Below are 16,567 nucleotides of genomic sequence, written 5' to 3'. Positions count from 1 at the left end.
CAAAAAGGTTCCCTTACACAAGTGGAAGGTTTCAAAACGACCCTGGTTTTGGAACCAGACAGATTTCACAGAATACCAGAACACAAGCTACTTGGTGGTTATCGCCGCGTACAGATATGTGGCCTGAGTTCACGCTGATGTCGTCGATATGAGCAGAACGAACTCTGGAATTTTTCAAGGAAATATTTCTCCGTCGTGGACGGAGCAGATAGTCAGCGATAATGGAACACAAATTACTGGTGCCTTTTCTGAAGATTTTTTTACTCCAGCAAGGAAACTTGTATATTTTTAAGTCATTGTGCCAGCCGAAGTCAAAAGGGTTCGCAGGAAGCTTCGTAACGACATTGAAGTCTGCCTAGCGCAAATCCAAAAAAAAAAGCATGGTAAATTGCTAGACAGTTGTGTTGCATACGTAAAACATTCCAGCATCACAAGCGTTTAGCGATACTCTTAGTTTCCAGACGCCAGACGCCTAGGTGCATGGCGCTCTTCGCGTACCATGTGAACACCTGATAGGTGTTTCTAGAATGAAGCGATACTAACGCTAATCGGGCTGATAAACCTGGCGATCTTCCAGTGCCTTCTATGCTCGTGAGCTCCTCTCCCTCAGTGCACACAAGTGGCCGAGCTTCTCCTCGCCTAACTCAATCCTCCTAGTCTACCCCTCTGCTAACATGACCTCCTCGTCAACCAATCAGCGTCGAGCACGTCACCCCTCCTCTCCCACCCGTCAACCAATCAGTATCGACCTTCACGGCCACGCTTTTATCGCGGCTTCACAAAATAATAATAGTACCTTTATTTTTTTCCAACAAAAACAATGTTGAAAAAGTGACACGGGAAAAAAAGCTGTAAAAACAGCTTAACGAGCCCCGAGCCACCTATACCAGCAGTAGCAATGCAGGCACTAAAGATTTATACAAAAATAAAACATGACATGTGCACTACATGTATGAGAAACTTCACTAAAAAAAGAGCGGACGCTATACAAGATAAGTAGCATATTGATAAAATTTACACAATAGTGAAAACACAGACAGAACTTTAGAGCATCACTGCAATAAACGCGAAAGAAAACATCGATTCCAGAGATTTTTGCGCTTATTGTGGAAAACTTGGATCGAAATAAACATTTGAAATAAAAATTTCCCGTAAGATGCTCACCGATATATTGCTAAGCTCAATGCCCTGCCTACTAAGCTGGTTAAGGGTAGTCAGCAAAGTATATATTAAACTTCGGTGGTCATAGTTTGTTCTAAAAAAGAGTACTTCCCAAGGTTCTTTAATTCGCGTTGGGTATCTATAAATTTTATCTCTTAGCTTTGCTAAATTTTTAAGGTGATACTGGGATAAATTTGTTTCTATTTTATACCTTGTACATAAACGATATTTATATAAATCAAAAATGTTCATCACATCAATTTTACTAAAAAGATCATCAGTTGGATGTTCTAGTGGCAGATTAGAGATACTTCTTAATATCTTTTTTTTAACATAAAGATTTTGTGGAAGTTGGTATAGGTAGTAGTGCCCCATATGAGTTGACCCTAATTTAAATGTGAAAAAATAATGAATCATATTATATTAACTTTGTTCTAAGTGGTAGAATGTGTTTATGACGATATAGAATACCGACGATGCTAGATAATTTTGATATATGATTAGGGCTCCGTGTTTTCGGATAAATCCGAAAACTCCGAAAAACACCCGCCGGTAAAATTTTTTTCAATTCTGATTTATCCCATAAACTCCGAATTACTATGTGCCCATGCCACCCCCCCCCCCCCCCCTTTTCCACAAAAAAAAAAAAAAGTTTTTTTTTTTTTGTTTTTTTTTTACAAATTGAGCAGCGCAGCATCAATGGTCCTGGGAAAAAGACACCATAATTATCTTTCAAGCCTCGGACCGTTGTCAAAAGGGGGTCTTACGGCTTGTCTCGTCAAGGTTGGTCCAGGGAAACAGGTCATCGTACCATTCATGTCACGACAAAAGCCACACTTTTGGTTTCGAGTTTGGGCCATGGGGTTTGGGATTTAGAGAAAGGAGAGGGTATGTTTCTGGGGGTAACAGTGAAAGCTATGGACCATAGAGATTGTATAAAATAAGGAAGAGGGGCAGTTGAAACCTCTCTATTACATCCTTAACCACTCCACCTCGCGCGGCCGCGGGATAGATTGATGGGATGACTACGAGCTTCCTTGCGGCTACCTCTGGCAGTTTAGTGATTTTAAGGTATCGACGTTTATCGAAGCCACACTTGTGTGCAACTTTTGTCGTGGGACAAATTGGTATTGCCAATGACACCAACGCCAAATTCAACTGAAGAAATCTTAATTGATACAAGCGCGTTTTATTTTTTATCTGGCATACGTTTACATCCGGTTATTATTTATTATTTTTTTTAATTTTTAAAGTCTACGAATAAGCCGAGAGTTAGTTTCCTTTTTTCGAAATTTCTAAGTATATGTTCTTTTTGCGTAAGGAGAGCCAGTTCTGTGGATCGATGTTTTCGAAAACCAAACTGCGACGAGCTAATTAAGTCATGACTCCAGAAAATGTTGCCATTCGAAGTAGTATAACTTTTTCTAAACCCTTAGAGAAAGAGAAAGAATTGAAACAGGTCGATAATTGCCTAGCTCGTTTTTATTTCCCTTTTTTTATAAACCTGTTACCTTCGCTAGTTGCATTTGACAAGGAAACACACCGTTTATGCATACCTCGGCAAACCTCACTCATGAGGGCCCTCACTCACCCTCCCTCACCCTCATCTTCACAGGTGAGGTGAGGGTGAGTGAGTTTCTGAACCAGGAAAATTCATGAGTGTGAGGGTGAGGGATGGTGAGTGAGGGCCGTGAGGGCTGTGAGGGCGGTGAGGGCCGTGAGAACTGTGAGGGCGGTGAGGGCCGTGAGGGCGGTGAGGGCCGTGAGGGCCATGAGGGCCGTGAGAGCGGTGAGGGCCGTGAGGGCCGTGAGGGCCATGAGGGCCATGAGGGCCATGAGGGCCATGAGGGCGGTGAGGGCGGTAAGGGGTATGAGGGCCATGAGTGCGTGAGGGGCGTGAGGGCGATGAGTGGCGTGAGGGCCATGAATGCGTGAGTGGTGTGAGGGCGGTGAGTGCATGAGGGGTGTGAGGGCCATGACTGCGTGAGGGCAGTGACATGAGAGGCGTGAGGGCCGTGAGGGCGATGAGTGCGTGAGGCGCCCTTCAGATCGAGCATCTTTCTCAGCAATTCTGGTGTTAATGGCGGGTTGTTCTCTAGCTTTCCCTAGATCGACACGAATTGCTGAGATCGGGTCCGGCTCGAAATAAGCAAGCAACTCGGAGCAATTCGAATATGTTTGAAGCGGCTGCATCCAATCAGGGACGCAAAATTTTCACGTGATACCTCGTGCCGGTGATGATGACACCGAAAGACTTGGTTCTGGTTTGAAATCGATCGTTTTTTTAGAAATAAACTGTTTCAGAAAGGTGCATTAGTATTCTTAACGAGATTTAAATGCATAAAACACGTTTATAACGCGTAATTGTGTCTAAATAGTGCAAAACAAATTTATGATGACGATGGCAAATTGCAGCAATTGGTTGCTGTGTGTGATCGCGGGCGGCCCGTGTTGCTGGTGTTGCGACGCAAAGTTCCTGGGCGAAATTGCCCCATCTGAAGCTGGCCTGAGTGGCGTGAGGGCGGTGAGTGGCGTGAGGGCGGTGAGTGGCGTGAGGGCGGTGAGTGGCGTGAGGGCGGTGAGTGGCGTGAGGGCCGTGAGGGCCGTGAGGGCGGTGAGGGCGGTGAGTGGCGTGAGGGCGGTGAGGGCGTGAGGGCGGTGAGTGGCGTGAGGGCTATGAGTGCGTGAGGGCGGTGAGGGCCGTGAGGGCTGTGAGGGCCGTGAGGGCGGTGAGTGGCGTGAGGGCGGTGAGTGGCGTGAGGGCCGTGAGGGCGGTGAGGGGCGTGAGGGCCGTGAGGGCGGTGAGTGCGTGAGGGCCGTGAGGTTCAGTGAGGGTGAGTGAAGGGCTGAAGGTGAGTATGACTGTGAAAGTGAGGATGAGTGAGGGGCTGAAGGTGAGTGTAGCTGTGAGGGTGAGGGTGAGTGAGGGGCTTAGGTGAGTGTAGCTGCGAGGGTGAGGGTGAATGAGGGCGACCTAAAATGCCGACCTCTGCGTTTATAAAACAGAGATTGAATATGTGCGCTAAGGGAAGAGAAGTAAGATCAATTACGTAATTAACTGGTTTGATCTGCAATCCATTGCAGTCGGAACTTTGGCTATTTTTTGGTGCATTAAAGACAGATATTACCTCTGAAGCCGTAATAGGCATAAAAAACATGGATTCATTATTTCGAGCATTGATATATTTGCAAGCATCTGACTCCGAACGTTCTTTAACTAGACTTACATAATAGTCATTAAACGGATTTGACAATCCTTGTCCTGATAGCTCTTGACCATTGTGGCTGATCTTTAAAACTTGTTTCGTGGCTTACGAACGACCCAATACAGAGTTTAGTTTTTTTCCACACAACGTCGGCTCTGTTATCACAAGAAAGAAAAAATTCAGAAAAATAAATTTTCTTAGCATTTTGGAGTTCTTTGTTCGATTGGTTTTGATAACGTTTAAATACTGTTAGTTGTTCGATTGATTTTGTTTTTACAATCTTTTGCCAAATACGTAGGCAAAGATCGTTTTACGTAAAAATATGTCCACCACAGAGTGCTATGGGTGGGTTTACAGTACGCACACGCACGTCGTGGGGACTACGGTACCGAGCAGTTCACATGGCACTTGCGTCAATTCGATATTGCGACCACGCGGGGGCTATAGCGAGAGGACAGCACTAAAGCGGATACCGCCGTGCTCCCAAATTGTGCTTTACTTTGGGGAATACATTTGAGTTCGCTCATTTGCATTAGACAGTGCACCCACAGTGCCAATCCTCCCACAGCGGTGGGGGCTTTCCGCATCCGAGAACGCCTGCGCACTGCTCTTTCTACGCCCCGCGACGACAAATAGCGCCCCCCGCCCCCCTCCCCCCCCCCCCCCCCCACACACACACACACCTATCCGAAGGGGAAGACTCCTAATCTCCGGCCCGCCCAGCCGTTCTGACTTAGCGAAAACTGTTCACCCCAAAATGCTTAGATTTTCGCCGAGTAAGAAGTAAGCATTTGCTACTCCAGTGGGACAGCCCTCCCTCTCACCTTAGCAGTGGACATCATTTGTTCCTATTGACCACTTAGCCCCTCTCAGCAAAAACGAAGGGCACGCTTTGTTGGTGTGGGACCCCTAGCGCCGAGGCTTTAGCTCGTCACACGGGAGCCTGGAGCGCGCGCGGAGAACCTTTCGGCGGAGAAATGACCGACCACCCAGTGAGTGAATACCCAGTACTCAGACTCCTTGGGGGCCGATCGTTCGATCGTCGGAGAGTTCCGACTGCGGCGGCGGCCGCCACTGTTGTTATCTGCGATAAACAGTGTTGCTGCTATCAACGTGGCCTGCACTCCTAGAGCATTGCAAGCGTCACGATGACACACTCGTATCCTCGTTAGAGCGTCATGCCGCGGAGTTCGGTACTACCGAGGCATAAACAACATATAGAAGGAAAGTCAAGCTGCGGGCGAACCCTAAAAAGGAGAATGATAAATATGCTATTAAATATTGATGCTATTAGTTTGTAAACCGAATGAGGCCTCGGGGCTACACTATTTGCAACACAGACCAGGACGTTAAAAAAAAAGAATATCGATCATTAAAATAGCGTTAAATGAGTTGCTGCTCACTCTTTTAGCGAAGAAGTCCATGCCGTCAAGTCCAGGTAACAGCATTTTTAGTATTTCCCAACATAAAAGGTTGTGGCCGAACCTAACGCTGACACATCACTGGTAGAGAATTTGTCCCCGCGCTAGCTTATAGTGGAATGACGTCAAAATCCGAGTACACAGGCTTTTATCGTTCTAACGCTATTGACTCGTAACCTGTCCCACGAGTGCTTTATACTACGTTTTATTATTAAAACGCTTTGCAATTTCGTTGAATGGACAAACATAAGATCGCCATCTAAAATCACCAGAAGTGGATTCACGTTTGTTGATATCAGATATTTAACGTTTCAAGCTTGATACTACCAATAAGAGGCAAAAAAAATGGATATAAAAACTTTAATTATGGCCTGTGGGAGCCACTGGTTTCCCTCCCCCGAGAAGGCGTAAGCCGCGGACGTTCCAGGCGAAGCCGCCTGACTCCGAGCCTGGTCCCTCCGTAGTGTGTCGGGAAGAGTACGTCACCATGCTGGCCTACTCTCTCGCACTCCTCCGCGCGTCTCCCGTTTTCGGAGACGAACGAGATCACGCGTTAAAGTTGGGCCTGCCCGCCTTCGAGCGGGCGGCCGTCTGGTCGAGGAGTCCTAGACTGGACTCCGGGCGACGGCGCGAGTCGCGGCGTACGAGCTCGTCCGACCGGCGATGATGCGGCGCTAGCGTTTCCCCTGGCTCTGACAGTCGGCGTCCCCTTAGTGGACGTCCGTCTGCCGAGAGGCCCGTCTGCCGATGGCTCCGCTCGCAATTGCCCATTTGTCTCTCAAGTCGGCGGGCGTTGCGGGCACACTGTGTCCACGGCTCGCTTGACCACAGTGTCCTGTTGGGGACCCCTGGTACTCAGTAAACGCTGTTCAATACCGTAATCATCATTCTTGGCATGACGTTCGACGAACCCGGCGTGGCGACCGCCCTCGCTTTTAGCCGCCGGCCGCGCAGTGGGACGGGCATCGGATTCCCCTTTGAGCACCGATCGCCTTACGGGAAGGTGCGCAACCTTTCCTCCCCCCACAGGCCACACACAAACAGAAAGAAATAGCGCGAATAAGCTTCAAAATTAAAAGAATAATAAAACGCAATTTCCGACGTTCTTTTTTTACGTCGAAGTCGTATCTTCTGAGCGCCAAGAGAAAACTTTAAAGCGGCGGCGCAACGATGATAAGTGGGAATGTTTTACATTTAACAGGAGCGCACTGGCACAAGTGGGACCCAAGTTCTCAGGCAACGCCACCGAACAAGAAGCTTGCTTGTCGCGGTATACTTTCAAGGATAAAAACATACTTTTATTTTTTAGTCTCCACTTAAAAAAATCTTGAAAACGTAAGACAAGGGTGGCAGTGCTGGCATAGTACCCGCAGTGTAACAATCTTGTAATGCGGCTCATAAATACACGAGTATTGCGTGAGCAGTGAATTTCCGCTCGATGACAATCAATGGCTCGACGAGCATTCGTGTAGTGGCTCGTGTCAAATCGCTGCTGTGAAGTGAATAGCTGTACTCTAACAATGTCGGGGGGATTGGGGACCGAGTGGACTAGCGCATACCAGATCGGAGCACGTAAAGCGAAAGTTCGGGCTGTCGAACCAAGGGATCCTGGGTTCAATCCCTACCCCTGCCCATTTCGACCTGGATGAGCATCGTACCGGCGTGCAGTCGTGTGCCACAACTGCCTGGTGCACGTTAAAGATTCCCAGGCTAGCGGTTGTACTGCACTGGCTAAATTGCTCATCTACAGCGAGTGACTCTTCGAAACTTTGAAACGGCTGACCAACTACACGCTGTATAAATATCCAGACAACCCCAATCATTTTTATTCTAACAATGTCTGGAATTCAGCATGTTTCCCATGCTTCGTCGATCCCAGCAAGCACGTGGCTATTTATGATGAACATTGGCTGTATATAATCGGGCACCAGATCATGTGACCACTTATTCGCGCTGCGATTTGAGAAGGCGAACGCTGCTGTATAGTCCGTTACCCTTTAAGAACCCAGACGATGCTCCACCCGATGCTCCGCCTAGAGTGCGAGGTTCCTGCCTTTGATAACATGGCAGCACGCGCAGCCGAAGCCCAGCAGAAAGTAACGAACTCACGCTGGAGGCGGAGTATCTACTGGATTATTAGACTGCCAACGACTGTCTAATTAGACTGATTGAGCTAGTCCGCTGAATCTGGGCGGCCAACGGAGACCTGGACTAAGGGCACCGACCAGAGACCAAAAAGTCCTTTCACTTTTCGATTAATAAAGTTTACGATTATGATGTTGATGATCAACGACTGTAGTTATTCTCTTTTTAGCGACTGCTATTGCGCGGAGAAGGAAAAACTAACGCGGGAGGGGTTCATGGTGACTGCTTCGTAGTGTCTGCCTGCACATGCGGTACACGCTTCGTTTCATCCAGCCGGGGCAGAGCCGTACATAGAAAGAGTTTGGCCATTCATTGGGAAGTTTAGGACGCAAATGAGGAGACGCCAATGGCCGAGAGCGGGCTGGGCGTATTCCAGGGCGTCTTCACAGATCCGAATGTGGCTAGCCAAAAGCCGCGAATACCCTGACGGTGGTCGAGAGAAAAAAAGTTAATAAGCGCGTCAGAGTAACTGTCGGTGTCTCAAAATATGGTGCACGTGATTTTTCTATCACAGTCATGCAAAATCAAATTTTAGAAGAACGATCGGCGTGATTTGTACGGTAGCCGCCGAGGGTCAGGAAAATGTTGTCCAAGCGGTCAGACTCCGACCGAGCAAAACTGAGTTCAAGGGGCCCATTCGGTTCTTACACCTTTTTGCATGATCCTAATCGAAACGTCGAATGCACTATGTGTTAGACCTTGAAGAATTACTCCATTATTCTCTTACGGGTTCACTAAAACTGTTTCTCGCTAAAACCGCTAGGGGATCATTTCCGTCTTCTGGTAGGCCAAAAGAGCACGTCAAGCCTTCTACTTGCTTCTCGTGCACGTCCTGGCTCTGCACTCTTCTCCCATTAACCAAACCCTCTCTATATACGGCTCTGAGCCGGGGTCGCACTGTTCATATACCATAGAAACGACAGTTTAAAAACACGAGTCACCGCAAAATCCGTGGTTCGAACGTCGCGTAGCCCAAGTTTTTCCTTGAAGTCACTGCCATGTGTCATTCGAAGCCCGGATCTCGCGCTGACTCGCGTTTGAATCTGTTTGCACACTGTCTTTTGTTTGACGTATAAGCACTGTGACTCCGGCTTTCCAGTTGCCTTTTCGAACGCCTACACAACTTCCAAATGCTTGTCGTCCAGGTGAAAAATGCCGAGTCACTGGGCTGTGGATGCGTGTGCGGCATCTGGTATCCGCAGAAGGGAGCTAGTGCGCATGATCAGAGGGCATTCTACAGAGATTGTAGGGCACAGATAGCGGTTATTGGAATGGTTCATAGAAAACGCTGAAAGTAACTCCACCACCCACGTATCCAAGCAGAGAATGTCTGCGCACACATGTAGGACTCTTCGCCTCATCGAAATCGAATTTTCGTACGTCTATGTATTTTCCCAGTGCTAATCACCCAGTAGACAACAGAACGTAGATTTTGAGTATTAAAATAGTTTATGGGAACACTGAAAGTCACTCCACCTTCCATATGTTCAAGGAGAGAATGTCTTTCCAAGCTGCACGTTCGAACGCCAATATAAAACGCTAAAAGTCACACCACCACTCAAGTGTTAAAAAAAAATAAAGATTATGTCCTCATATAGTACGCTCTTCGCTTCAAGCAAGTTGCATTTTCGAACACCTATATTGAACACTAAAAGTCGACGTCGTGTCCAAGGAATGTATCAGTGCGACAAAACGTCAACGCCACTGGACGGACCACTCGCTGCCGCGTTCCCGAGCCCGGGGTCCCTCCATCCTCCGAAGGCCCTCTCGATCTCGGCCGCCAGCTCGAGGCAAAGCCGGTCGTTGTTCCTCGCTGCCACTAACTGCACACCGACCGGAAGCCCGGACTTTCGGCCCAGTCCGACGGGACACGCCGTGGCTGGCAGGCGAAGCACGTTGAACACTCCGGTGTAGGCGAAGTTGAAGGCCCTGAACGTCGGCACCCTGTGGTACGGCGCCGGCTCCGGGTGAGTCGGCAAAAGCAGCACGCCGTCTTCGCCCAGCAGAGTCTCCAGGTCTCTCTGGAGCGCGTCGGCCTTGGCGCAGAGGCGGCGAGATGCGGCTGAGTCCTTAGCGGGACCGAGTTTCTCGAGCAGCACGAGGCTGATGGAGATGAAGGTGTGCGACGACACCCCCGCCATCCAGCGGAGGAGCTCCGTGCCAGGGGACATGGGGCAACCGCTGTCCCGCAGGAGGTCTGCGAACGTCGGCGAGTCTCCGGAGGTCATCATAGCCGTCCACATCTCGAAGGCGTACCGCAGAGAGGGTACCTTGGCGGCGCTAACTTGCAGGCCTGCCCGTTGCTCCAGGTGAGTCGCCACCTTCGAAGGACGGGAAAAATATTAAAGTTGAATTTTGATCAATGGTATAGTGTCCGCGCAACACGGCCTAATAAAGCTTTCATGGACCAGTTCTGGTTTTCGGTCATCCTAAAAATACCAAAGAATAGTTTCATGCGAAATATAACACGCTTCACGGATGGGTATTTTAATTTACGTCATTTAATTTAACGAAACAACACCATGACCGTCGAGAGCGAAACGTTTCTCTACAAGGACGTTATAGTGGGCAGGAGGTGGCGTCCGTATTCTGCATACATGAAGCGAAATGTAACGGAAGTAAACGTGGCCTCGACATGTCCCCTCAATTTCTCAGCCATGGAGACGATCCTTTTCCTGTGTCTTTTTCCTTAAACTAAATCTCCTTTGCCACGGTCTCAGGTGACTTTCATAATGATTAGGAGACTCGGTTGACGAACGCCGCCAGTAAATATAGGTCAAACAACCGCGTTGCCATGGCAACGAAGTTGAGACGTCATTAAAAAATGCCACCTCAGTCTCTCGGCCAATGAGACAGTACTTTTCCTATGCTTTTTTTTTCTGTTAAGTTTTTTTTTTACCACAGTCTCGGATAATTTTTATAAAAATCAAGAAACTAAGTTAATGAACGTCGCCATTTAATACGGGGCAACGTGATTGTTTGTCTCATATTTACAAGATGGCGACCACTGAACACAAGTCGAACAGATGAAATTTGAAGCCCAAGACTTGCCTGACCACCAGGAAGTCGGCCTGTGGTGGACGCTCTCAACACCGCGCCAAGAGCGTCGTCTACAGCGAGTCGTCCGATAGCGCGGATTTGGAAATCGAGCTTATCAGCCGTCGTACGCACGAACGCTGAGAATAGCACCGAGAGCTGAGAAAGCTGTACAAGCCCTGCTTCCAGCAGATCTCCGATTCCTCCTCCATGATGAGTATGCGAGTTCGCATCAAAACTTCTTTTGGAGCGGCGATCGTATCGATAGCCAGCCGCGACAGCTGGCAGATTAAGCTGACCAAGCCTAATGTAGCCGACCGAGCGGCGAGCAGACGATGGGAGCGGCGTGTTGGTTATGGTTGATGGCGTCGGTGCGCGAGGCAATCTGGGATTGAGTCCTTTTTCGGAGTCAGTGAGCATGACGTCGTGCCTGGTCTATGAGTATTTAAACGACCTTGGTTCTCTCAAATGGTTTTAGGAAAACAAATTCACAAAAATGCAATAAGGCGTACAAAATTAAACAAAATCTCCTGTCCTTTTTTGTATACACTTTGGTTAGGTGGTATAAATACAAATTCAAGAGCAGCTTACAATTTTTTTTTTTTTTGCATAGATCCATGTTATGTGATTTGCGTTTGTAGTGGAAACAAATATATGTTTAGAGCGTTAATGCCTGAAATAAGAGCAATACGCATCTATTTCTGTCATTTGGCGACATTTTGGGGGTCTTGTATTCACGATTTTTAATAAATGTCGCTTACAAGATACTATGTGAGTGAAGTTACGTACATCGGGTATCGGCTGTATCATTGACGATAGAGAGGCAGTCGACAGGATCGTGTGCAGAGCAACAAGAACATAGCCTTTAATGGACGTCGGCGGTATTTACCAAATAGCGCCGGGCGCACTGCGCATGACTAGTGCCTTGTCATACGAGGCTTTGTACATGATAAGCCCGATACATCGGGTGCTATCGGTTTAATTTCTTGTATTGTTACATAATATATATATATATATATATATATATATATTAATTTTAAAATTTAACCGAACAGTCGTGCAAACATTTTTAGAGCGCAGCTCTTAGGGGCCCGTTCCCGGCTTGAGCGGCGTCGCCGTCGCCGTCGCCGTCGCCGTCGCCGTCGGCGTCGCCGTCGCCGTCGGCGTAACCGCGCGGTGCATTATGGGTAAATTTCCCCGCTAAATCTAGCGGAAAAAATTTCCCCGCTAAATCTAGCGGAAAACTTTCCCCGCTAAATCTAGCGGAAAAAATTTCCCCGCTAAATCTAGCGGAAAAAATTTCCCCGCTAAATCTAGCGGAAAAATTTCCCCGTCAAATCTAGCGGAAACAATTTTCCCGCTAAATCTAGCGGAAAACTTTCCCCGCTAAATCTAGCGGAAAAAATTTCCCCGCTAAATCTAGCGGGAAAAATTTCCCCGCTAAATCTAGCGGGAAAATTTCCCCGTCAAATGTAGCGGAAAAAATTTTCCCGCTAAATCTAGCGGGAAACTTTCCCCGCTAAATCCTAGCGGAAAAAATTTCCCCGCTAAATGTAGCGGAAAAAATTTCCCCGCTAAATCTAGCGGAAAACTTTCCCCGCTAAATCTAGCGGAAAAAATTTTCCCGCTAAATCTAGCGGAAAAATTTCCCCGCTAAATCTAGCGGAAAAAAATTCCCCGCTAAATCTAGCGGAAAAAATTTCCCCGCTAAATCTAGCGGAAAACTTTCCCCGCTAAATCTAGCGGAAAAAATTTCCCCGCTAAATCTAGCGGAAAAATTTTGGTCACGTGACCCCCTCCCGAGGTCACGTGACCTCTGAGGGGGCACGTGTTTGCCCCCACGTGACCCCACCAAGGTCACGTGCCCTCGGGGGGGTCACGTGACCCCCCCCCCCCCCCCGAGAACACGTGGCCCTCAGTACCCTCCCCTCCTCCTCCTCAAGAGCTGCGCTCCAATTCGGCGTTACAGGGAGTGGTAAACGACTTTCACTTTTTTTAAATGTCTTTAATATTAATATTTTCTGTGCCTGGCTCTAAGAAATAGGGGGTGTATAGAGGTACACCCTTTGTCCCATATGTAACACCCCAAAGCAACAATTCGACGTTCAGTCCACAGACGTCGAACCGACGATACCAACTTTCAAGAGCGGCTTGATAGTCGACCGATACAACGTATTAAAATAGATCATGTATGCATTAAAAGCTACAATAAGACAATCGAGGTTTTTCTTTGGCCGGGCTTCAAAACCCATGGTTTTTTTCTGTATTTTTTTTTGTAATATTTCATACGCGCGTACGTTATATCCAACAGCTACCAAGCCGCTCGTAAAAGTTGGTACCGCCAGCTCGACGTCAGTGGACTGAACGCCCAGATGTAGTCTTGGGGTGTTTCATGCGGGACAAGGGGTGTACCTCTATACACCCCCTCTTTCTAAGAGTATATATCCGCTTCCTGTCTCAACCTTATTTCCGCTTCCTTGTTGTATCCTGTGTTAGACTGCTCAGATACATGTCCACACATCTGAATCTGCTGAATACGCATGTTAACATAACTGCAACTTTAATACTTCATGATTTAGCTTTAAAAGTTGTACAAGTTAACATAATTTGAATTAGACTGGTCGTATTAGGTGCAATCGTAAAACTAAATAGGTAAATAAAATTCCTCGTATGATTATTTCAATATTTAACATAATTAAAAATAATATTGACGCATGCGCGGAGGAGTTGGCAATGCACGCTTCTGCCAGGCAGAGGAAAGCGGTTCGACCCCCGCTCGACCCGATTCCTTCTTTTATCTTCTATTATCTGCTACATTGGAATTTTCTATATTGAATTACTGACCTGCGCATTTATTATTTCGTTCGTTCGTTTACAAAGTGATACATTTCTTTTGTGACCAGCCGCTGTTGCCAATTTGGGGAGGGGGGCCAGAAAAAAGCTGAACAAATGCAGCTTTTTTCCTCAGTCCCCTTCCATCATGTACTGGTATTGATGGAGAAATAAACATTATTATTATTATGATGCTATACCCTATAGGAAGGTCCAAGCTCATTCTCGGCTGTCACCGTTGAAGTGAACGCTGAAGAAAGGAGCCATGGGCAGCGTGTCTGGTTTGCCAACAGACTGAACGTTTATTCCACGCTGCCGATTGCTGTTATCAGTTCGGACGATCTTGATTAATTGGCGGTGGAAAGTTTATAAAGTAAACAAAACTGGCTTCCGTCAGCCGCGCCAGCCGCAGTGCAGCCGCAGCATACGCAGCGTCACTCGCTCCCTTACACTCGTGTGTTCCAGTTCGGAAGATTTCTGAAATAACCGCCTGTATAAGAGCAGCGGTTAAAGCGTCGCTTCGGGACAGTCCCGTCGCCGACGCAGTATGGTCGATACCTTCTGTTTTAGTTGGTAGGCACAAATTCGCCTTATTAAACATTATATTTAGTTATGAATTCATCTTTTTTTTTAATTCCTTGACAATATGATATTCTCCTCTCATGTCGGGCTCAAAAACACTTTTGAAAAGTAATTGTATCTTGACGTAACACGGGAACATTCTCGTGGAAAAGCAAACGCACTCAACTTAAGACCCTAGACTGTGCCAGAAGATTTATTCCTTCGTCCTCTAGTAAGGCTCTGGGATAGACCCTTTTTCGAAAGTGCGCGACATCTAGTAGCCGCTGCATCAACTATCCGAGTCCGCTATTGTTTGGGCACGAACTCTGCGCCCCCATTGGACACGAGGTCTGCGTCAGCGTTCGGCGTGAACTCGAACCCAATCAAATGCTTCGTGCCACAATAATGGCGACACCTATGCTGCTTGATGGGGCTTTGGAAAAAGGGTATATTATTAGGTTGAAAAGGAAAAGTGAAAACGGACTGGTGCGTGCCAAATTGTAACTTGTAAAACACAATATGTCACCTGTATGCATGCTCCATATGTATATTGGACACATCACTCTAAAAAGCGATATATCACTGTCATGTAGTGACAAGGTATATTTGTTGTTATCGTTGTCAGCGCCTATCACCAACGCAAGCCGCGTTCGCTTATCATAACATGCGCAGTGTATATAAACGCTCATACGGAAATAAACTGTTCTGTTCCCACCGCGCTGTCTGAAGGATCTATTACATTGGCGACGAGGCGAATTGACGGACGGGCGAGTCCCGGTCGAGTAAGGCAAGATGTCGGTCGGCAGGATCGGCGAATATCGTCTCGGCACGAATGCGTCCTGGGATGAATACGTCGAACGGCTAGAGATGTTCTGCGCTGCAAACAAGATAACCACGGACGAGCAAAAACGAGCGGTTCTGCTGAGTTGTTGCGGCGAGGACACTTACGGGCTGATCGTGACCTTGGTCAAGCCAGCAAGACCGACGGCGGCGAGCTACGACGACATCAAGGGGGCGGTGCGGAAGCACATGCATCCAAGGCCTTCGGAGCTGTACGCAAGATTCTTATTCTACCGAAGAAACCAAGCTCAGGGTGAGGCGGCGTCGGAGTATGCTACGGCACTCCGTAAGCTGGCTGAAGACTGCGGTTTCGGTGACAAACAGCTTCCACTGGACGTCATGATGAGGGACCGGTCCGTATGCGGAATCAAGAATGAAGCGGTTCAACAGCGGCTGCTCGCAGAACGCGACCTGACGTTCGAGGTGGCGTACGACATGACGCTGACGGCGGAGGCAACGGAGAAGCAGCAGCGCGATATACGCAAGCAAGCTCAAGACGGAACCAAAGAAAGCGAGGGCCTGGTTCAAGCGACACGCATGAAACTGGACACCAAGGCGGACGACGTCAGCTGCTTCCGCTGCAACGGTAAGCACGCTCCGCATGTATGCCGTTTTAGAAAGGCTGCTTGTTTCAAATGCAAAAAGGTTGGACACGTGGCAAAAGCTTGTCGTTCAAAAGACGAGAATCGGACGCCGCGGAAGCCAACAGACCTGCGCAAGCGGGAGGGAAAAAACAAGGGCGTCTATGAAATGAGCGCATTGTTTTCTGTATGCGAAGTGCGTGAACAGGCTGAAAAGTTCATGGTAGAAGTGCACATTCAAGGAGAGAAAGTTCCGATGGAAGTCGATTCAGGAGCATCTTGCTCGATTGTGAGTGAAGAGACGTTTCGGTTGATCGAGAAGAATCGAGGCCAGATACCGCTGCAAGAAGCAGGCACAAAGCTTGTAACCTGGTCGAATGAATCATTGTCCGTGGTGGGTCGGGCAAACGTGGAAGTGAAATTCAAAGGCTGTAGAGCAGAGCTACCTTTGTTAGTAATAAAGAAGCGTGGTAACAGTTTACTCGGACGTAGCTGGTTTGAGTCGCTGGGCATCCGTTTGAGTGGAATTCAGCAGATCAAGGTGGAGGACGTGACATCTCGTTTTGCTGAGGTTTTCGGCAGTGACCTGCCTGGATTCAACGGACCGCCAGTTCACATAGAGCTTCAAGAGGACGCCCGCCCGGTGTTTCTCAAGAGTCGTCCTGTCCCGCTGGCCCTCAAGGACGACGTGGCCAAGGAAGTGGATCGCCTGGTGCAACAAGGCGTCTGGGAGCCGGTTGAGTACTCAAACTGGGCGACACCGCTGGTAGTGGTGAGGAAAAAA

At 48.0% G+C, this 16,567-nt stretch overlaps 1 protein-coding gene across 1 annotated transcript in view; it reads right to left on the bottom strand.

The window, feature by feature from the left end:
• Positions 1-9,363: 9,363 nt before the first annotated feature.
• Positions 9,364-16,567, bottom strand: part of LOC8032054 (fatty-acid amide hydrolase 2-A) — a 119,712-nt gene continuing 112,508 nt past the window's right edge. The window contains exon 6 of the mRNA XM_040219488.1: positions 9,364-10,254. Within this exon, the coding sequence (XP_040075422.1) occupies positions 9,613-10,254 (642 nt within the window). The 3' untranslated portion in view covers positions 9,364-9,612. The remainder of the gene's footprint in view (positions 10,255-16,567) is intronic.

The sequence above is a fragment of the Ixodes scapularis genome, unplaced genomic scaffold, assembly GCF_016920785.2.
Source record: "Ixodes scapularis isolate PalLabHiFi unplaced genomic scaffold, ASM1692078v2 PGA_scaffold2__306_contigs__length_199485367, whole genome shotgun sequence".
Classification (NCBI taxonomy): Eukaryota; Metazoa; Arthropoda; class Arachnida; order Ixodida; family Ixodidae; genus Ixodes; species Ixodes scapularis.
Note: the sequence above shows the minus strand (reverse complement) of the source record. Positions and strands in the feature narration are given on the sequence as shown.